Raw genomic sequence first — 23,060 nt, forward strand, 5'->3', positions numbered from 1 at the left:
AAAGACGTTCAGAGGTGAAAAATCTGGCATTCCATTTTTAAATGAGCGAGGTTTCTCTAAGACTACAGAACAAAATGAGCCACAGTTTTGATTGGCATAAAGTGACATTAAAAAAATAATCCCTGTTTTGTTGGACATGTCTGGAAATCAGTAGAGAGCTACAGGAATGAGTCCTGAAACCAGGAAGTAAGTTAGCATGTTAGCACTTCCTGTTCCCTCGTCCCTCGTCTTGTTTCTGGTTAAATGTCTGAAATAAGGTCTGTGGTTTTAACACAAGCTCAAGACATTTTCAGGTTTTATTCTCCGACATAAAATGGGTCAGTAAATCCCCCACTCCTGATGTTTGAAGCTTTTACGTGTCTTAAAAAAGGCGGTTGCTAACGAGTGTCTAAATGAGACTACAGAGGTTGTCGGGGACGTTAACATGAAAACCCATCTACTCACCAGTCCACCTTTACAGCCTGGTTGTGTTTCTACTCACGCTCTTTCAAACTCTCACTAACTTTCTAAGAAGAAAGGCTTTTGTAGAAGAGCTCAGAGCTAAATGAAATGACCAGTTGGAAGCTTAGTGGTGGAGACGTTGACGTCATGTGACCGTGGTGTAGTTGGTTTATAGCCTAACATTAGCTTCTTACTTCTGGAGGTTGGATTCAGCTTCAAACATCAGAACAGTGGTGTTCATCTGTGAAGATGATCTGATCAACTAAACCTGAAGGATCAGAAACTTTAGCTGCTCACAGTTTATTTTCTGGAATAATCCAAAACACAATGAAAGAATCTCATTGGCTTTTTGTGGAGGAACCAGGCTGATGCTAACTTCAGGGCTGGACGACAGAAATACATCATCCCTGCAGGACTGTATCGGTCTCTCACTCACTGCAGCAGATTTTTGCACTTAAATTTAATGCTCACTGTCCAAATATAAGAGCCATTTTGCGAAATAAGTCCTAACTTTACCAAAAACAAAGCTGTAATATTTCAAGAATAGAGAATCACTGACAATTTGATTTATGTTTTATTCCAACTGAACGTGTTTGAAGCATAATTTCCAGAAACTACGACTTCATTCTAATGAAATTCAAAATTTTTCTCATAACTTTATTCCCCAAACTTTATTCTTTATTACCAAAGGGGCCCTAATGCTACTCTGTCATAAAAATAGAGATAATTAGGAAAGAAGGAGTCAGCGAATGAAGACAAGTGAAACTCGGATCGCTCTGGAATAATTCAGACTTACTGAACTCTGCTCGTCCTGCAGCAGCAGCGTCATCAATCTCTGATCTCTGGAGGAACCTCTTGGTTTTTCTGGCTCTCGTTCAGGAGCTCTCTGTTCTCCAGCTGTCCCGAAGACTCGCTGCCATCCCCTGGAAATTTCCAACCTGGTTACATCACCACCGCCACATCCTGCCAGAGAAGAAGAAGAGGAGTGGAAAGACGACAAACTCATGCTGAGTTTGAAGCTTTTGCTGCGTAAAGTTTTTAGTGTTTTTCCATTTTCTTACGCAGTCGATCGGTTTTAAGGGTTTTAAGGTAAATGTTGCGTGGTGATTAGTCTTTTACCTTCGCTACATCTGTAAACCACCAAACAAAGAGAAATAAACGGATTTGGGTAATTAAGTGAAACTTTCTTAATTAAACAAACTGCTATTAACAAGCTGCTGAGGGAAGATTCCTGAACAAACTTCCAGGGATCAGACAGAACGGAGGAGGAATCCTTTTCCCCCTCAGCTCATGATTTGTGGGTCTCATAGGAGAGGGAACGGGGAGGAACTTCTCTAGGTTAAAATCTGCAAACAATGAGTCTTCTGTGTGCGTGATGGATGGTGCACATCCCAGCCCATTTGTCTGTGCTTTACGCTCGTCGGGATCAATTGTTAAAGAAACTTTGCTTAACATGCAGTCCTGAATGTTGGTCGGTCACGGCAGAGCAGAGAGGAGGAGGAGGAGATGACGAAGAAAGAGAGAGGAGATAAGATAGATGCTCGCTCGACTCCAGGAGAAATTAGGGACGGATGATTTCTAGTGTTTCTAATTCAAAGTCTCCTTTTGCAATGTAAGATAACGTCACTGATACAACTGCACATCAGAACTTGAATTTGTCCCTGAGCAGCTCCTGAATAGATGAACTTGTCAAGCAGGATTTAGGAAATATTTGTATCCATCAGCAGTGTATGTGAACCGATGAATCTGAATCTGCAGCTCGCTGAAGCTTCTTCAGTGAGTTTCAGCTTATTGTTTATCTGTTTGAACCACAATTTTACTGCTCTCTCTGCTCTCGTAGCGTCGTTTAGCGTCGTTTTCAAAGACTTGGGAGGTGGTGGAGACCAAAGATGGAGCTAAAAGAGAGAGAATATCAGAGTTAGATTCATCAGGTGGAAACAAACACCACTCCAGGTGAATGATAATGAGTTGAGTTGTTGTTTAGTGACCTACTCTGTTTTGGATGTAGGTAGGTATGCTTCTCAACAACTGAGCCAACACCAGACTTCTTTTAAATCAGTGAAGAAATCAGAGATGTGGGAGGTGATTCAGACTTTTAACTGCATGAAAAGGTTTCTTTTTGTCCTGTGGAGGATTTTAAAGCTGAAACACAAAGGCCAAATCCTGTACTGTCATTTGACAACTGAATAAGCTGAAACTAATAATTAGTTCCAATGTTAATTCATCTGTTTTTCATGAACTATTACAGAGGAAAGCTAATTCTCAGGTGTCAGTTCAGTCATACATGCATGCTACTCTTTAACTTATGAAATGTTTCTGTACTAGTTTTTTCCCCTTTAACCCATTTTTATTAAAGTCTGAATTCGTAGATGCACTGCTGCCATTTTATTTTAATCTTATCCAAATGTATTAATTTTAACTTTACCGTCATTTAGAGATGTTTATTTTTGTCTTTGTTTGTGATGTAATTCACTTGAACTTATTATTTTATTTCTGTTCTGAAACTGTTTGGTTTGACTCTTTGTTACCTAACGATATTAAACTATATTAGGAAGGTTTTCTTGAATGTTTTCCTGTTCATCCGTCTGTCTGAAACGACAGAACTGGATTCACGCTGTTTTGTCTTTAGCATCTTGTTCCAGTTTTGTGTCTTTTAAAAGAATCGTCACATCCGTGTGCCACCGTCACAACAATTAAAAGTTTACTGGGAGAAAATTCAAACTTTTACTCTTTGTTCAAACACAGAATTAGCTCAGAATTTGCATGAGGAGTCTAAAGCAGTGTATTTTTAGCATCTTTTATATCCTGTGTACAGTCAGCCAATCCATCGGCTCCTTGCCGGACCGACGGTTTGCCTTCATGTCCAGCCACTGCCAGGATAATTGGACCTCCAGAGGAATAATTAGGTGACTCAATAAAAGTGACAGGGCTTTTTGGCTTCACCAACAAACGTCATTTTTCTCCCTTTTGTGCTGCAGATCATGGCGCTTTGCCGTCGCTGCAGGCGATAACGTCTGCACAGGCAAAGTCAAACTTTATCCACTGTTTGGTGACAGTGAAATGCTCACATTGTTTTTGGCTTTTTAAAACTTTTTCCTCATGCAGTTAAGGTTGAACATACTGTCCTTCAGTTTAATTCTCCACCACAGGCAACAGTTTCAGTTGCCTCAACTTTAAAAACCAAGACTTTCCTAGGTCAGTTTGCTTCTTTATACTTCGGCTCATGAATTAAAAATGATACAGAAGCTAGAGTTGCAGTTGCACGTTGAGTTTTTCCAACACGATGCTCACGCAGCAAACTACTACCACACTTCTCCAAGAGGAAGATTAAAAAAGGGAAAAATTGTTAGTTTCATCTCAGGTCCAGAACGTGTTTAACACAAAGTCTGTAAATATTCCGAAAGTAAAATAAAATTAAGATAGAGAAGGAAAAAACTTTCACCAGCAACTCCAACAATTCAGTTTAGCAGATAAAGCCATTTTTATTTTCGGCCACCAGGGGTCTCTTAATCAAAACAATAAGATGTAGCTTACTGGCGTCTTGAAGTAGCGTGGGATCATGGGAGTTGTTGTCTTCACCACCATCGTCGTTATTGTTTTCAGCCTCTTCCAGTTAGGATTCCTTTAGCGTCAACTGTTCAGAATTATCCACAGAGGTCTCGTCGTCTCTACAACAAACAAACCAGGTGATTAAAACTGGTAAAAACAAAGCTTAAAGCAGGTTAAAATCAGTGTTTGTTGAGCTGCTGCTAACATTTGCTCAGCTTGTTTCTCTGGCCTCAGATCCAGACGTCTGATGACTAAAATCTTTTGTCTGGTTACAACCAACCAGGCTCTAATGAGTGCATATTAGAAATATGTGGCTTAAAACTGGATAAAAAGTCAGTTCTGATGCTTCTGGCAATTGATGGGCGACCAAATGAAACAGACGTTACCTTCATTAAACCTGCAGATTTCTCTGGAAACATTTGAGATAATGTGAGCACACAACAAAACTTCTAGCATAAATCTGCTTGTTTTTAGATGTTTTAATGCAGAAAGGAAAAGTTGCATATTATACCTTTAACAGCCAACGTTAAAAGCCAACGTTGAGCGTCTTGACAAGGTCATATTCGACGAGGTTCTTGTGAATATGACTAAAAGAAAATGAGTCTTGGGGCACAAACAACAAGAAGTTTTGGGCCAATTACTGCACCTCTAAAAGGTAAGTTAAGCTTTATTTGCTCCCTCATCTGATACAGGTGGTCCTGGTCCTGGTGTTTCTCTCGCTCGTCGCCCACCCCTGGTTTTGTAACTTCTCTGCAGACTCGTCTGTGAAACTGCCTGCAGTGTTAATACAGTTTATCTGTGCGAGTGTGTTGGCGCCCGCTGATGATCCACTAATGACAAATGGATGGAACGAGCCGGAGGAGCCCTTGATGGGGAGCCAGCCGTGTGAAGTCAAGTGCAAAATTGATATTTGAGGACAGCTGATGCATTGTGGGAGCCAGGTCTGCTCAGTGTCATTGGCTCGGTGTCACCACGACGCTACGCCGACTCTGTTTCTATCACAGCTTTATCCACAGAGGTTTTTTTTCCTCCACCTGACCGTGTGAAGAAGGTGAGGGAGTTGTCTTTAGAAAATACTCTCACAGCCGCAGGGAGGATGTTCAGAGCACGACGGGGAGTTTAGACTTCTGTAAAATGACTCTGAATTACTGAGGCGAATCAAATTAATGTTAGCGTTTAGATGACCTGGAAAATTCTGCTGTTATAGAAGCTGCAGCTCGTTTTTCATCCATTGGAGTCTGAGGAAATAACAGCCAAGTTTCAGCTGAAATAAACAGGTTTTAAAAACAAAAACAAAGAATAAAGGGATTTCTAACTTTTCCTGTTGATCGTTTTCAGGAAAATTTGTACCTTTTTCTTTGTATTTTTTTTAAATAGAAATCTTCTTTTGGATCTCCACTAGAACTTAAATTTAGTTTTAATACAAGATTCAGGAAGTCCACAGCTAGAACTCATTTGTTCCTCTCCCCTTTCAGCCCTTTTTCCTCTTTCTTTTTCTTCTCTCTTTCCTCTTTCTCTAATTACGACAACCGCAGGCTCCCTCCAGACCTTCAGTCCATCTCCTCCTGCATCATCACCTCACCGTCTACACTGTGCGATAAATAATTTAAATTCACAACTTTACTGACGTGGTGTTTGTTAGCAAAAAGAAAGTTTTGGTGCAGGTGGTTCAGAAAGTTTTCTACCTGCAGTGACTTTAAAGATCGAGCCCTTTTGGTTTTTTGTGGCTCATATCTGAGCGTTTTTCAGGTTCACGAATTCTGTCACTGTCACACAAATTAAATGCACAATGAACCCGTCGCACAATTCCTTTTTTAATTTTAATAATTGTCACTGTGCGTCTTCCATGTATTACAAATACAGTTGGTTTAAAAAACACCTTGTGTAAACGTTCGTTTTCCCTAAGTCCTTGAACTCATGACGTTTTCCATCGAGGTCAAAGAAGTGTTTAGGAAAAGAGATTTTTTTAAACTATTCGACCGCAGCCCAGGTGACTTACTTTGTCTTTTTATAGGACACTAAAATATATATTTCTAATCTCCTGTAAATGTTTCATCGATGTGTTCATGTCCCTGGAGGACAGGTATGTGAATACATCTTTGCATGTGTTAATAAAAATAAATATGAAGTAAAAGTGTTTCTGCTCTGAAATGATGAATGACACTGAATTAAACCTGGTTTTGGTGTTTTTCCAGGTGATAGAATAAGAACAGGTTCACCGCCTGGATCCTGCGACTTCCTGCGACACTGAGCGATGAAACTCTCCCTCCCCTGATTTATTTCACACAAAACGTTTATTTATCGCAGGAACTCACGTCCTTCTGCTCTGTGTGGATTTAAAACAGAGACCTGCAGAGCCCGGACGCTCTCCCCCCCGGGACCAAACAGCCCCACCGCCTCCCTCGGCGGCCATGATGGATGATGTAGGGGAAGAACGGGACACGTTTCCCAGGAGGCCGAGCGTCTCACTGCAGGTTAAACAGCGCTCAATACAGAGCTGCTGCACAGACGTGTGATGTCTGACAGGCTGGGAAAAAAATCTGAACCAGAAACAGTTTGTACAATGTCACTGAAACTACAAGGAATGTTAAAGACTATTTAAATAAATAAAAGGAAACATCTGCAGCAGATCTGAGGTCAGATGAAAGATGTCACCCAAAAAAAAATAGGCAAATACAAAAACAGTTAAAGGATAACTCTGGTGTTTTTGACCCTGGGCCTTATTCACCCATGTTTCTGGGTGAAAATAATTGATATGGACACAAATCTTTGGAATTGGTGCAGTATTGATCAAGAACAGAACAGCGGCTGCAGTGTAATCCAATGGACGATCGTTTGCGTCAAAGTTCGTCCACTGAACCAGCAGGCTAAGTTATGGACAGGATTCCTACAGAGACAGACTGATATATAGTGTTTCTGATTAAACTAAAAAGATCTTACTTTGTAGGAATCAATCATTTACACCCAAAAACATGGGAAAATAAGGTCTTAAGTCTTAAATAAGGTCTGCTTTTTGAATTCATACGTGCGAACAACCTCTACCTCTAACCTTTAAATAATCTGCTGGGATTATTTTATACTTTGGAGAGTATGTTGCTTCAGGCTCGAGCAAGACTCACAGCAGGCCTGCATCCATGCAGTTTTATTTAGTCTCTGCAGGAATTGTCTCGTTATTTGTGAAGCAGGTGGAAGCTGGAGGAGCTATAAACCTCCAGGAATGAAGAATAAGCTTCTTAGCCGCCAACATTCCTACATATAGAGCAATCCGCATGACATATACATTTTAACATCCCTATAGGTCAAATTGAAAATAACATACCTTCCCACTCAGAAGCAGAAGCAGAGATGAATGTGAAGAATACAGAAATTAAACACAGCAACACAGAGCAGAAGAAAAATAAAAACAAACCCATCGCGCTTGACTTGTGTTTGACTTCATCCTGTCTTGATTGGACGACCAGCAGCTCCTGGACTCTCACTAACTTTTTATTTATTGATGTGGATTATTTCCATATGTGCCGTGGCGTGGCATGACATCGGTTCACGTTACCTCACGGTCCAATGAAAGAAACATATTTTCCCTTTTAAAGCTCGGCCGCTCGCCGCTCGCAGACCAACAGCAAAACGAAACGACTCCTCACTGGCCTGAAGAGTGAATCATTTATGTTGATTTCAGGTCCATCTGCACATTTTAAAGCACAACGACCCTGCAGGAATCAACAGAGAGAAAGACGTTAGGAAACAGATGTTACAGGACAGAAACGTTTCAGACTGAAATGTTCTGCAGCTTTTTTTTAAAATAAAGTTTCTTCTTCTATTCTTGTCTTCATTTCTTTCTTCCTTGCTCCTTTCTTCCTATAATATCTTTTTATCTTCATTCCTTCCTTATATTCACTTCCTTTCTATCTCTATTTCCTCTTTTCCTCCTTCCTTTCATTTCTTCCTTCCCTCCTGCTCCCTGCCTCTTTATTTCTTTTATTTCTGCCATTTTTTCCACTCTTTTCCTTCCTGTTCTCGTCCTTTCTTGCTCAGTATCAATCATTTACATCCCAAAACATGGGAAAATGAGGCCCAGGCTCAAAAACATCTGAGTTAATCTTTAAGACCTCGACTGATTCTTTGTCCCGTTTGATTTCGTCCTTGATTTTAGGTCAAAATCAGTCGGTTTTTGCTCGATAAAAACAGCAGCTCAACATCGGTGTCATTCTCCTAATTTGAGATGTTACTGGGGAAGAATAAAAATCTAAATAAAAACCTCAGGCGATAATAACTCAGGCTCATCCAACTGCAGTGGAATTAATCACCACAATGAGTCTCTACACAGTCACAACTAAGAGGAGGAAAACATCCCAGCTGTTTAACAAAGTCACATTCTTGTATTTCCAGTGTTTATTGCTTCAGGGCGCCGCAGTCGTCTTCAGACTGACTGCAGGAGAAATTACATCAGCTTTTTAAAAATCCGGCGATGTCAAACAAGGTTTAAATTAGGAAAGGAGACAATTCTGCAGATGATAAATGTCTCTGGGAGGTAATTTGGTGCATAAAGTGGAGGGAAAAGTGAGGCGAGGGAAGCTCAGGGGAGACGAGTGAAGGTTCGTCTGCAGCCTGCTGGGAGTCCGGCGAACGAATCGCCTCTCTGTGCCCGTCCACAGATGTCATGGCGGCAAGCTGGGACTGCTTCACTCGCCTCAGTCCTCATCTAACCTTCAACAAACCGCTCCGACCCCAACATTAATCATCTGCAGGGTCTGCCCCCCCCCCCCAACCGGCCCCACCCAGGACCTGTCTCAGAGGGACCGACCCCCGGCTGTAGCTGTCTCCGCCGAGGCTCGAGCCGGCGCTGTCGTACCTGTCGTACCTGTCCTCCTCCTCCCAGGAGCTCGCCTTATTCACCCCCTCCCCTCTCCTCCATCCTTCTCGTCCTTCAGGACTCCTCTCTTCGTCCTCGTGACATCACCTGTCCTGTCTCTTTAAGGGTGTCACATGACCAGTTTGTATCGACTTCACGCTAATTCAGACATGTTTGAAAGGACAGATGCTTCTGATGGATTTTTGTTTTTACTGAGCGATAAATCTTTACTTTGAGGTTTCAAGAAAATTAACAGAGGCTCCACGTTAAAGGTGAAATGAAAAGCGATTGGCTTGAGTCAACATATAGAGTTATAGTGCACTTTAATATTTTCTAGGTCCTAAGGTCTTTTCACAATGAGGGTGTTTTTTTCATGTGATTAATTTACAGGTTGTTTCAACTGTTTTCACACAGAATGCGAATATTACGTGGCAAAAAAGCGATGTGATTTCTTTTCAGAAGGACTTAACACCTTCAGATTTAAAACAGAGCTGCAGGAATGAGTCCTAAGACCAGGAAGTAAGTTAGCATGTTAGCATGTTAGCACTTCCTGTTCCCTCATCCCAAAGTCAGTGTGTTTCTGGTTAAATGTCAGAATAAGGTCTGTGGTTTTAACACAAGCTCAGGACATTTTCAGGTTTTATTCTCTAAAATCGGTCAGTAAATCTATCACTAACTTTCTAAGAAGAAAGGCTTTTGTAGAAGAGCTCAGAGCTAAATGAAATGACCAGTTGGAAGCTTAGTGGTGGAGACGTTGACGTCATGTGACCGTGGTGTAGTTGGTTTATAGCCTAACATTAGCTTCTTACTTCAAACATCAGAACAGTGGTGTTCATCTGTGAAGATGATCTGATCAACTAAACCTGAAGGATCAGAAAGTTTAGCTGCTCACAGTTTATTTTCTGGAATAATCCAAAAACAAAATTTTTGTCTAAGTGTATTTTTGTTATTCTGATGAAGATGAAACTCAGAATTTCATATAAATGTGTTGGACAAATGGGCTGCTGAATTAGTTTTAGATCCTGCTTCAACTCCCCTGATGCCCCTCGTGTCACATTAAACCTTTAGCATCAGGATCGTCAGAGTCTGATTTCATTGCTGTTGTTTTTGTCCCGGACGTCAGGGGGAGAAGCAGCATCTGCCGAGTTTTTGCTGTCGTCTTTAATCAGCAGTTCTCAGCCGTTAAACGAGGTGAGGTGCCACATAAACTGCTGTCGGAGTGAGCGATTAATAAAACTGACCCTGAGGGAAAACCTACAGACATCTGTGATCCTGGAGGACAACAACAGTTCATCCAGCATCCTAAAACACAGTCAACATCTGCACATCTTTAATTCATTCCTCATCTCTAGATAAACAAGTACAACAGAACCTTAATTAAAGGATAACTCAGGTATTTTTGAACCTGGACTCTACAAAAATAGACCTTTTAATTTCTAAAAAATCACCATGTATCACCACCAGACTCCATTGATAAAAACAGTAATTTTAACAAGCAGAACACAGGAGCTGCTGGAGTACCACTGCCTCTATCTCACTACCGATTATTTTACCCCGTTTTTTATAATACTACCTTAAAATATGAATATTGGCTGGTTTGACTGGACTAAATGTGGCTGCTGTTTATTGTATGAACGCTGGGAAGTGGAGACTGAAAAGTCATCTCCCTCTCGGTCTCTCTGACGTCCAGTGAAGCAGAGAGGAAGGTGACATTCAGGCGTCTCTGCTCGACTGTGAATCAATCAGTTTTGGTCTCCGGCGCTCTGGTACAACCAACAAAAAGAAAGACCTTCGCTTCCCGCCTCCTCGCTGCCGCTGTAATCCTGTTACTATACCTCCACCGCACTGTCCCCCCATCACCCGGAGGTGGGGGTGGGGTTTACTCTCCGACATACAAGATGAAAGGTCACGGAGACTTCCAGAGAAACTCGGTTTGTATTATTGTTGTGGATGAGGTTTTGACTGCGGCTTCACCTCATTTTAACTGAACTATCTGCTGGATGTTCTGCTGCTCAATTCGTCTCAGAATGTGGAATTATTTAAACCCAAAACCACAGGAAAATAAGGCCTAGGAGTCCAAGGTGACACCTTTAAATGTCTTGTCCGACAAACAGTCCACAACCTAAAAATATTCAGTTTAGTGTGATATAAAACAGAGAAAAGCTGCAACTCTTCATATGTAAGAGGCTGAAAACAGCTTTCTTTGCATTAAAAATGACTTTAACGGTAAATAACTGATAAACAGTTGCAGGTTATTTTTCTGTTGGTTCACTGATCAACTATTCGACTAACGGGGACAGTCAAGAACATGAAAATGCACTTTAAGAGTTTCCAATATAGACTACAAGCTACACTGTGTGTGTGTAAACTATATCCATGCATCATATTCTGCAGCCACGAAGCTCTGCGTTAAATTATTCAACACACACACACACACAGTACATATATATGTATACTGTTTGCATGTAATATAATTCAGGTTTATGGAAAATGGCATTACTCTGCTGTGAAAACCCTGCCTACGTCTGAGGAGAGTGTGTGTGTCATTATGCTAATGTTACACGTAGGATGAGAGTTTTAAACTGCTGCATTTTTCATGCCTCCTGCATCCATTACAGCTCTCCGCTCCGAGGCTGGAGTTCGATGGCCGTTCATCATCATCTGTGGCGAGGAGCTCAGGGTTCGTCCTGCAGAGACCGAGTTAAAAGTTAAGTCTGCCGGTGTTATCAGCTGAGACTTTCTGTCGATCTGGACACAGACCTGAGAGAAGTTGGCTTCATGTTCGGACGTCGGCAGCTGGATTGTGCTCAGTTTGTTTCTGTGGGTGATGAATGTGTTTCTGAGACGTTGTCTGAACGTCCACCCAAGACTTCCTGTCTTAAAACTAAAACTGAACCGATGTCTTTGACGTTATCTGACCATCATCTCTGTTTGCCTACATGCAGGAGGTATTCCACAGCCGTACACGTCGTTAACGTCTGGAAAAACAGTTTAGTATTTGTTCTAAAATAGTCCAATCCGTTCTGGTTGGATGTTTTAACAACGTATTACAGACTATTCAAGATAATCCTGCAAAGGAATCTGCACTTGGCAAACAGCAACACGTGCAAATCACAAGAAAGAAAACGTGGACAAAACAGCTGCTCGCAGATAATCTAAAGATAATCTAAGGTTCTATCCACAACAATATGTTTCAGTTAGTTAAAGCACATCACTCGTGATTGGCTTATGATGTATCCCTCCCTGATCCGTCACAATCCTGTCACGTGAACACCTGTTAACAATAATACAAGCTGCAGGAGGAAAGTGATTATTTGAGCAGTGATATCCAAAGATGTGAGTCAGCTGATTCCAGAGCAGCCAATCACAGAGCTCCAAGAAGAAAACCGACGCTCTGAGTGACCGAATTTCTCACAATGGGAAGAACATAAAAGCTAAAATAGAGGGAGCTCGAACACAATACTAATGTGACATAAAACACCAATCAATCAATGAGATGAAGTGATATGACTCAGTGATTAATCTCTGGTATCACCAAAGTTATTAAAACTTATCCTGGGTGTGAAAGAATTTCACAGTACTATGGCTAGCATGGCTAACAATTCTTACAAGTTAATATTGCACATTAAGTTGTGTTTGGTGTGGAAAAGCAGCGTTGTCGTATATTTTTCTGCCTAAATCGCTGCTCTTGAACATCCAGTACGACAGATTTTCAGAATAAGAGCCCTCATTTTGTTCTTCTCAGTCTGAGCTGAGCTTTCGTCCCAGATTCCCACACTGGTCTCTGCTGCTGAGAAACACTGGTGGAATTTAAAATGTGAGGAACTGCAAGAGAACGAACACACACACACACACACACACACACACACACAAAGCACCTCCAACCCTCTCCTCACAACACGGGTCACATTTTAATGGCGTCATGTCACCGAGGCTGGCAGGGTTTAATAGAGCTCTGCTGAACTTTGCCAAGTCTGGTTTAACATTCACAGACTGGTTCAGAGTCGCAGACACACACAGAGTTTACATCAGGACTCTGATGAGGAAAAAGAAGCTCTGCCAGAAAGCACTACATATAATGCGAGACCGCAGAACAATCTTTGTTTATTACCGTGAATATTCAAGGACATATTTAAAGGATAGTTCTGAGAAAGGAGGGAGACTGGAGGGAGATAAAGATCTGGAGTTTGTGGTGAGTTCTGGGTTCATTCGAGTTCATTCATGGTACATTGGCCATTTGAGGCAAATGTGTTTAAAGATAATCAGGCTAATTTTCAGCTGAATCCTCCTCCCAGTCAAAGTCAGCAAAAGCCTGATTATCTGATGGTTGTAAAGATGATCTTGTCAGATTCTCCTGTGGTGTGAGGTGTGTTCAGAGTAATTTTATCCTCCCTGATCTGCTCTGAAGATGATCAGAGCTCCCCCGATAAATATTTACAATCAGAAATCCTGCCAATCAGGAAGCAGCTGACTTAAGATGGAAGCACAACAAACAAGAGACATCATCATCCGCCATGTTTGTTTAAAGTCTTATTTGACTGAGCGATATTTGGAGTTTTCAGAGTCCAGACTCTGGTTGTTGGTGAATCTGTTACACTCTAAGAACAAAACCATGAAATCCGTCCTTATTTTTTTTCGTTGTGTGTCAGTTTAGATTTTAAAAATCTAAATTTAACTACCACTAAACCTTATGGTTGTACAGGGTTACAGGTTAACATGCTGAATGCTTTTGGTTTCCAGCAACAAAGGATGCAGGTCTTACCTGAACCCTGCAGTCACTTCACTCGTTGGTTGAGGTCAGCTCGGTCCGTTCCCCTTCTCGTGTCGAGAACATGCGCTGAGCTTCATTTAATTTAGGTTAGCAAACGAGTTTAAGTGTCTGACAACATTATGGAGAAGATTCCTACAGAGATAGAGCTTTTTTCAGTGATGGGAGAAGTGTTCAGATCCTTAACATAAGTAAAAGTACCACAAAATAACCCAAACAAACTCACAGATCAACTCCTGTGTTCCGCCCACTTAAACAACTGTTTTTGTCAGTGGAGTCTGGTGGCTTGGAACAGAGTGATATTTAACTGTAGTTAATAATTGAAGTGCTTCATTCACTCACAAAGATGTTTCTTTATAAGGTCACACATCACATCAGAAATAACACTAATCAGCCAAATGAAAACCACTGATCCTGATTTTAATAACCAGGTAACGTAGGGAACAGATTTCTGGTGATTTCCTCTTCTGTGTGTTCCAAAAAAAAAAAAAAAAAAAAAGTGGGCTAATAGTGTTGAGGAGGAGAAGTAGGCCAGAATATAAAGTTAATAAATAAAAGAGGATAATGTAAGAACAGTGAAGCCTCTGAGAGCTCAGCCTACATTCTGCTCAGTATTTTTAGTTCATCTGATGCCTGAAAACTGACGCGTTCACTCTGTGAATTCAGCAGGAAAAAGTCTGAGTCTGTAACAGCCGTCAGTCTGAGGTCCTGAGGAACCAGCTGAGGATATTAATCAGCTTTAAAACAAACGTCTGCATATGTGTTTTCATGTGTGTCCACGATAAACCGCCTCTACGCCGCTAAAATACCATGATTGGCAATTACCTTTTGTGCTTATCTGTGTTTTCTGAATGTCAGCACTCGATTAAATTGTTTAGATATAAAATCAGGATCTTTTGATTAATTATCTCATTATCTGAACATATTAGACCAGCTTCATTATCTCAAAACATCATCTCAAGATTAAATCTTAATTATCTGGTTGTTTTTTACCTTAACAGTTTTTCAGTTTATGTTTGGAGCTTTTTAAAACCTTGTGTGTAAATGCAGTGTCTCCTCTTTAGCTCTGTACTCAAAATATTTACATGTTCCACAAACAATTCAGGCATGCAAACTGTATACCAGGTTTTTAACTAGTTTCATTTAATTCAAACTGGTTATCAAAGCTTGAATATTTAATTTTAATCATCACTCAATTTTTTATTTATTTATAAAAACTGAGTAGGAGGAGATAAACATTTCACCAGTTACTTAGTTTGTGTTATTGTGTGACTTTCAGTGGTGGAGGAAGGTAAAAGTACCACACAATCTAGGCAGCAGTATCCCAACAACTCAATACCAGACTCTATTGGAAAAAACTGTAATTTTATGGAGCAGAACATACGGACTTGCTGGAATACCACCACATCAATCTGTTAGGTTGTTTGTGTTATCATGTGGTACTTTTACTTATCTAAACCACCACTTACAGTTACATAATAACACAAATAAACTAACCAATTAAGACAGCAGTGACCTCAACTCCTGAATCAGTAAAATCCAGTTTTTGTCAATGGAGTCTGGCTGTTTATGGCTGTTTTTTTGGTTAAAGAAAATGGATCTTAATTCTTAATAAAAGCTCTATCTGTGTAGGAATCCTCTCCATAATGTTGTCAGACACTTACAATAACAATCTGAGCCTGAGCCCAGTTGTCAGGTACAGCCTTCTTGCTCCATACTTCAAGGTTTTTGTCAATGATTTACACCCAACATTTAAAAATAAGGTGCAGGTTCAAAAATACTTAAGTTAAACTTGAAGATTTGTACACAAAAAACAAACAAACAAAAAAACTATTAAGCACTCTCCCTTTTTTGTGAACTCAGAGTCTCCATCACCACATTTCTGTGCTGTTCTCATGAAACACCAACCACCCGACCTCCACCTCCCGAAGGCTCCCGGAGCCGTGATCTTGAGAAAATGAGTTTTGTTACCTGCAGTTGTTGTCCTCCGTTAGAGAAAGAAAACCTCTGTTCTGTCAACAGATGAAAAACCTTCAGAGATGAAAGATAGTTGAACTTGTGTTTTCAGTTTAATGAAAAACATGGTTCAGAACAGCGGCGCATCAAAACAGAAAAGGTGAGTTCATCTCCTCCGGCTGATGGAGACTAAGGCAATGACCTACAGACACACTGCATTCTGAGATTTGGTGTACATTACCTACAATAACTGAAGGAGAACCCAATGCCACTTTCTCATAAAAATAGGTTTATAACTTGTAATTAACGGCTTTATTAAAAAATAATTATGACTGGTGTTTATCCTCCAATACGACACCTGATTCGTCTTTAATTCAGGTTCTTAATAAAACGTTAGTCACAAGTTATAAACACTTTTTAAAAGAGCAACTTATCAGAAAGTGAAATCATAAAATTCTCCCTCATCCCTGCTGAGAAACTGTCAGAAATCGTGAGCGAGCTTCGACAGCGGCAACATCACTGCCGCTGGCTGTGAACCCAGTGAACGTCGAGCAACATGAAATGTTAAATAAGGTTTTCTACAAAGATACAACATATAAAATTGTTAAATATAGAACTTTAGGCTTTTGAAAATACATTTAATGCTTCTTTACCCACACTCCCCCTCAAACAGACACGACAGCTTGGCTTCTAGTGTGAAATGATTTTGCTCGGTGTTTCGTTTAAAACCGGCCATGCTGACTTGCACGTTGTCCAAATATGTGGCACTGGAAAATGTAAAATCTGATGTAATGCATAAAGTAGTCTGGTGGAGAAGAGGCAGAAACTTTGCACACTGATAACAAACACCTTGGAGAATATTTTAAAGTTGGGAAAAGTGTAAATTGTTATTTATATCAACTCATCAGAGACGACTCAACAGGGCTCTATTTTAACCACGAGAGCACATGGAGCAGGTGCATTTGAACATGTCCGAATCCAGTTTTGCTGGTTTAACATCTGAAAAAAAGGTCGCAACACCAGGTGTATGGTTCAAAAGGGTTGTACTGTGGTCTCTTAATTAATCACGGATGTATTTTGGGTGTAACATGCAAAAAAACAAATCAGAGTGCCATCTCCCATTCCCTTTAAAAGCCAGCTGCACTTGCACCTTGGTGTCTTGCTAACACTTCTTTGCAGAGGAAATGGATCTGTTCGTGCACAAAGTCAAGGCGTCCGAGCAGATCAGCATCTGAAAATGTCGGTGCATATTACCATCTTGATAATACACCCTAAAATAACAATGAAATACTGCACCACTGACTTCAGATCAGGTTTTTGTTGGTCAGTTGGAAGACAGCAATACAACAAAGCTCCAAATGGTGCTCAGATGGGCGCAAGTGGATTTAAAGGAGCAGTGTGTAGGATTTAGTGACATCTAGTGGTGAGAATGCAGATTGCGACCTCACCTCTCCCTTTCCAAGTGAGTCAGAGAGGCTACGGTGGCCGTCAGGTGACAAAATGGTGTCGACTACGCCATCGACTAGTCTCTCAAGTGAAGATGTTCGTTTATTGAACAGTATTTAGAGATTTTATTTAGATGCAGTGTCATGCTGCAGTGTCAACATAAAAGCAGGAAAGGAGTTCAGTTTGTCCATTCCAGGCCACTGTAGAATCATGGTGGACTCCGTGGAAGAGGACCCGCTCCCTATGCAGATATAGATGGCTCATTCTTGGTGAACAAAAACACAATGACTATCTGTTTTCAGTGATTATACACCAATAAAAACATACTTATGTATGTTATATTCCATTTCTGCCACTTGATCCCTGTAAAAGTTACAGACTGGTCCTTTAAACAATGTGGGTTCTAGAGGGGAAAAGACATCTGCGTCAGTCTGAAACTAGCAAAGACTCTTGAGTCGTGCTTGGGTGTAAGATAGGGTTGTAAGAGTCTAGCAGCCATGCTAGTGGCACTGTGATACTGTGTTTAGGCACAGGTGTACTTTGAGGTAAATGCTAACATCCGCATGCTAACATGCTAACATGTTAGCAGGTAAATTGTTGGCAATCTCACGGTCACCACAACAGTATTCCTGCCCTGATTTACTGACAGATTTCTGCCTCTAAACTTTAAAATATGTCTTTAGACGTCTGCTAAAAGTGCACAAAGTTTTATTTTCTTATCATAAAAATGTCTGATGTAATTTTTTTTTTTTTACCTTCTCCACCAGCCTGATGTTCAGCGCATGAACAGCTGGACGGTGCCAACAGAAACATCAACAGCTTCTCCTCATACAGATACATGTTTTATCAACTCGTATACAATATTACTTTGCTCAGTTAAGTCACTTATATATCACAATGTTTTCATTTCTTTACATGAATATGCCGATGCGGAGGAGTTCTGAAAGTCCCCACCCCGCTAAAACGTCTCGTCGTTGGCTCTGTTCATCTTTGGTCTGTAAAAACGAAACAGAGTTTGGTGCCAAACAAAAGAAACAGATCCTGTAGCTCGCCATACCCCCCCGCTCAAATCTCCTGGAGAACAAACCGAGTCACTTTCTTCCCAGAAAGAACTTCAGCTTCCACAAGTTCACCCATGAATTAAGCAACGAGCGCCGACGCCCCTGATAGTGGCTGATGATTGGTCGCCAGCAGCAGCGGCAGATGCTCCGCTCAGTGATGACGGGCGATGGACAATGGGAACCGGCCTTTCTCTGGGCGTCTGTCCTCGCCGCCGCTGTCAGGAGACCTGGAGGACGTAAATAAGGTGCGTTAGAGAAGAATCTGTCACAACCATAACAGAAGTGAATGAATTAAAATCAGCATTTTTGGTTTTGATTCAATGTTGTGGCCTATAAACTTACAGCTGAGTGAATACACATATAATGTATACCCAATAAAATAGCAAAAAGATATGTTGCTTGAAAAAGAAAAATGTAATGTTATGCTCAGATTATGTTGATTGGATTATGTTTTAGCATGTCCTGCACACCTTAAATATTAGAATAGACATCAGGCACACAGCTACTTTTGCAGTCTTACATATAACATTGTGCATCAGTTCTTTATGTACCACCACAGTAACTACTGTAAATACGTTTCATGTAAAAAGCATTGATTATTTTCAGACTGTTGCATTGAAAACCTTCCACAGCCGCTCAGTTCAAGCCTCCGTCAGCCTCGTGTTTTCCCTCCAGCTGGAGTGTCTGAGAGACTTGAGCAACTCAGCAGGGCTTCATTAGAGGAAACGAGCCTCACACAGACCACAGAATTTAAAAAAACCCACATGGTTGGTCATCCAATTAAAACAGCTGAGCTGGAACTCAAACCGAACCCAGAGCCACCAGACAGGATGGGAATTTATACAACAACAACGTGTCTGCATGTTAGAGACACAGAGGGAGGAAATAACAAGCAGAGTAAATGAGGAGCTGAGATATCAATTCAACAGAGACGGTAACACTCAGAGAAACATCATGAATGTACAGCTCACTGCAAAGCCTTAAAAGAGCTCTACAACATTTCCTGGATAAAAAAAAACCCTCTGTGGTACTAAGACACAAATCTCACAAAAATATTGGCCACTGTGGTTTTGTTGGTTGGTTGGCCTGCAACAATATGTAAGTGGATAGTATACATCAAAGTAAGTTTTCATGAGATTTTCTGCCAATAAGAAAATATAAAATATCACCAGAGTGGACACTTTTATTATTCATCAGTTAACTAAGCTGCAACTGATTAAACAAATCAGCATTTTCCAAGTGGAGGAACTTTTTCATAGTTAAAAGAACAGTTGGGAATCCTCCCCTTTTTTAAGACTGCGAGAACTGGGATGATCATAGTTCTTTGAATGCCATGTTGAGGAACTTTTTTAGCTTCTACTCTACTTCAGAGTAGATAGTGAGGGACATAAATGTCTGTTGATTGGTCGATCATCAGCCAATGCAGTACCGGCAAATGCCACTTTTAAAAACTGGTGTAAAACTTTAGTGGCATCAATAACAGTTTGTAACTTGTAAAAAAACAAAAAATAAATAAAGACAAATGGTTAATTCCAGGCTTCATTGAGAATATATGCGATGGGGGAAATTCAAAGCGATTATTAACCTTGCTGTACAAGCTAACAGCCGATCTACATCACTTCCTCTCTGCATTTTCCAACTGGAGGAACTTTTTCGCAGTACCCTTGGAGAACCCTTTTTTAGGACTGTGAGAACTGTGAATGATTGTGGTTCCAGTTGAAACTTTCAACTAGGAACTCAAAAGTTCCGACATCCGAGTACAACTAGAATACACCATCAGTCTGCCTCTTGGTGGTGTAAATGCAAACAGAAAAAGGTACATCGTTCTCAGGGGAACTCACCAGAACTGTTCAGTCCAAAAACCCCAAATGTTAACTTCATGTTTTAAATGAGTTACACCAACAAATACACACAGATGCTTGATTTGCTCCCCTGAATTAATCATAAGTTTGGTGTTTTTGATGCTGAGCTACGCTACACATTCAGCATGTTGAGTCTGCCTCTCGTAGTGTGTGGACATGTCCTCCTGAAGGCTCTGAGACTCTGATTAAAACATGAAGCTCTGGGGACGAGCAGGGACACTTCATTTCTGTCCCCTCTGTGCAGGCAGAGCTCTCTGTAATTGCTTCCAGGTGAAGACTCACACACAAGGAAGACGAGAAAGAAGAAGAAACAGCAGCAGTGGCGGCACCTCTGAGCTGCTCACCTCTGAATTATTCATGTCCATCCTGTTTGACTGCAGCTGGAATCCTAAAAGGGCCGGAGGAGTCAGACAAGGACGAGCTGGATTACACTGAGAACCATACATCACTCTGAAACAGCATCAACATTCAGACCGTCCCTAAACGCTCCTCTCACAGCTGATTAAACATGGAGGTGAAGGTGTGTTTGGAACATTTCAGATCTGTTCAGAACTCCTGCAGTCAGAGCACACATGAAATGTCTTTGTAGGAACAGGAGATAACTGTGCTGCTGTGATACACGGAGCTCGGGTCATCCTCACCGCAATGTGAACAGGTAAAATAATCACACAACATAAAAACTAGGGTCCAACTTCAGTCTTACTTTGGGGAGACAACAGGTAAACCTTTTGGTCCTTGGTGGGTTGTCACTTTTTCCTGGTGCATTCAGGTGATCCAGGCTGCAAAATGTTTTTTTTTAAGTGAGCACAAACACACTTGGGAACTTGGAAACCCTGGGTCCTGACTAGGGCTGGGTGATAAAACAATAATTATCATGAGATATAAGACATGGTCACTACGTCATGTTTTGACGGATAACACCAAAAGCCGCTGATAATGAAAACTGTCCTGGGTTGAACTAATCATAAGTTACAGTCACGACAGGTTAGGTTGATGCAGCACAGAGTGAAGGAGTAGCAGCTGGCAGCAGCACACCTGCTAATGTTTGGGTGACTGCAGCTGTACACACCAGTACGTCAAGAGTGGGAGCGAGATAAAAGAGAAAATCACGAAAATGTTAATGAAAACTTGAGCAACAGCGTTAATGAAGAAGAACGGCCCAAACGGACACAGCCTGAGGCTCAAAAGACAAGGAGACTGTTGAAATGAAGGGTCCAAGGAATTTGGTAGCGTGGAGATTAACGTGTACTGTAGATCATGTCGAAAGCATGTTGCCACAAAGACAGGTAATACCAATAATCTTTTACATCAGCCAGCCTACAGTCCCAGAACCAAGCAAGTGGTAGTATCCAATTTCTCCAGCAGCATGACCTCTGACAAATAAAACTAACTGTATGATATCTTCAAATCTCACTTAGGAGTGAAAAGAAACCTTTGAGCTGGACAGAAATGGTGATTTGATTTATACTGTGATATGTATGTCGATATCGACTGGTATGAAAAAAATGACTGCGATCAGATTTGTTTCCATATCGTCCAGCCCTAATCCTGACAGTCATCTGGATGTTACTTTGACTTGTAGCACCCACCTAAACACTGATGCAGACCAAGCACATAAGTCAAAAAGCTGCTCAGAAATGTCTTGACAAAGAGCCCAAGGTGTTGACCTCCAAACTGCCCAGACCTCAATCTAATCCAGGACCTCTGGGACAATCCAGAACAAGCAAGATCCATGGAGGCCCCACACCCTGCAACCCACAGGACCCAAAGGATCCACAGGACACCCCCAGAGGTCCTGCGTTCATGCCCCAACAAGTCAGAGCTGTTTTGGACCTACCACCTCAGACAGGTGGTTCCCATTATGTCTTTGGTATCAAAAACAATCCAGTGATTGTTGTCTGTTTTCATGGTTGCAGGATGTGAAATGTAAAGAAATACAGATAAATGTACAGACAGTGGCTGCAGAGAGAACAGTGCAGCTGGTGATTTAAGTGAAAAGGTGATGCCAGCATCGACTGAAAATGAGCCATTTCGACCTGAACTTTCTCTACAACTTGATGAATTTGGACGTTTTGCCGCCTGGGGCCTGGCCTTCAGTATCTCACCTTACTCCTGACTGACTGAGGACATCCTCAATTTGAATTAAAGTGAGTGGAAAACAGGGAATGTAATGTAACAGCTCTGTCGCCTCGTTCGTTCAAACTAATTCAGAATTTTCAGAAGGTTTCAGTCAAACTGACCCCTGAGAGTTTCTACCAGAGCAGCAGCTGTAATTTCTCTCGTTCTAGATATTCAGACTTTGCATCGTGTCGTGTTCACATTCAAAGTAAATAGTCGTCCTTCTCTCCAAGGAGACTTGGATTCCTGTCTGATTGAGCAGACTGTGATTTGCTCCTCTGTCTTTTTCCTCCCGGTGTGACCTGAAATACCTCTGCGGATTTCCCACCACCCAGGAGGCTTCAACACACAAACGTACAGAAACACGCAGACAGGTAAAGTCAGACACTTTTTTCAAGGACAGATATGTTGTGAAAAAACAACAGAAAAAAAAAAAGCTCCAGGTGGAGCCGATGCAGCGAGCCGCAAATGAGTTCTTCTCTCTGCCTGCGACGCCTGATTACACCTTTGCGACGGCAAATTACACCCTCACTCCACAGCCTGTAATGATCATGTACGGACAAAGGAAATGAAATGTTGAACACTTTCAGCTGCTCCAAACTGATTTCCTCTTGTTTTTTCTTTAAAGAGATGAAAAGTATTCGGCAGTTTTAACCTCTTCAACTCCTGAGAACACCTCCACCATTACAGACTTGCATCATTATATTGTTCAAACTCTTTCAGAGTGTCCAAAGACATTGAATTTCACCACTATCATTGTTTCCAGACTTTATCCTAAGCTCATCTAGCTGGTTGCTGCTGTCTGTAGCTTCACATTTAGTGGACAGACAAAAGAGTGGTATCGATCCTCACACCTAACTCTCCTCTCCACCAGAAAGGCAAACAGACTTTGTCTTTAAGGGCCTGTTTTAATGGTGCAACCCAGAACAGCTCAGACTGGCAGGTGGTGGGCACATGGACTGCATGACCCTCTCCACCTACTGGTTTGATTCATTTCCGCTGCAGAAGCG

General features: G+C 41.3%; 1 protein-coding gene across 1 annotated transcript in view; it reads right to left on the minus strand.

Annotated features, from left to right (window-relative positions):
* Nucleotides 1-15,652: 15,652 nt before the first annotated feature.
* The window catches only part of LOC108893735 (chemokine-like protein TAFA-5), a 38,817-nt gene continuing 31,409 nt past the window's right edge, over nucleotides 15,653-23,060 (minus strand). The window contains exon 4 of the mRNA XM_018692032.2: nucleotides 15,653-18,297. Coding sequence (XP_018547548.1) covers nucleotides 18,289-18,297 — 9 coding nt within the window. The 3' untranslated portion in view covers nucleotides 15,653-18,288. The remainder of the gene's footprint in view (nucleotides 18,298-23,060) is intronic.

This window comes from Lates calcarifer, linkage group LG10, assembly GCF_001640805.2.
Source record: "Lates calcarifer isolate ASB-BC8 linkage group LG10, TLL_Latcal_v3, whole genome shotgun sequence".
Lineage (NCBI taxonomy): Eukaryota > Metazoa > Chordata > Actinopteri > Centropomidae > Lates > Lates calcarifer.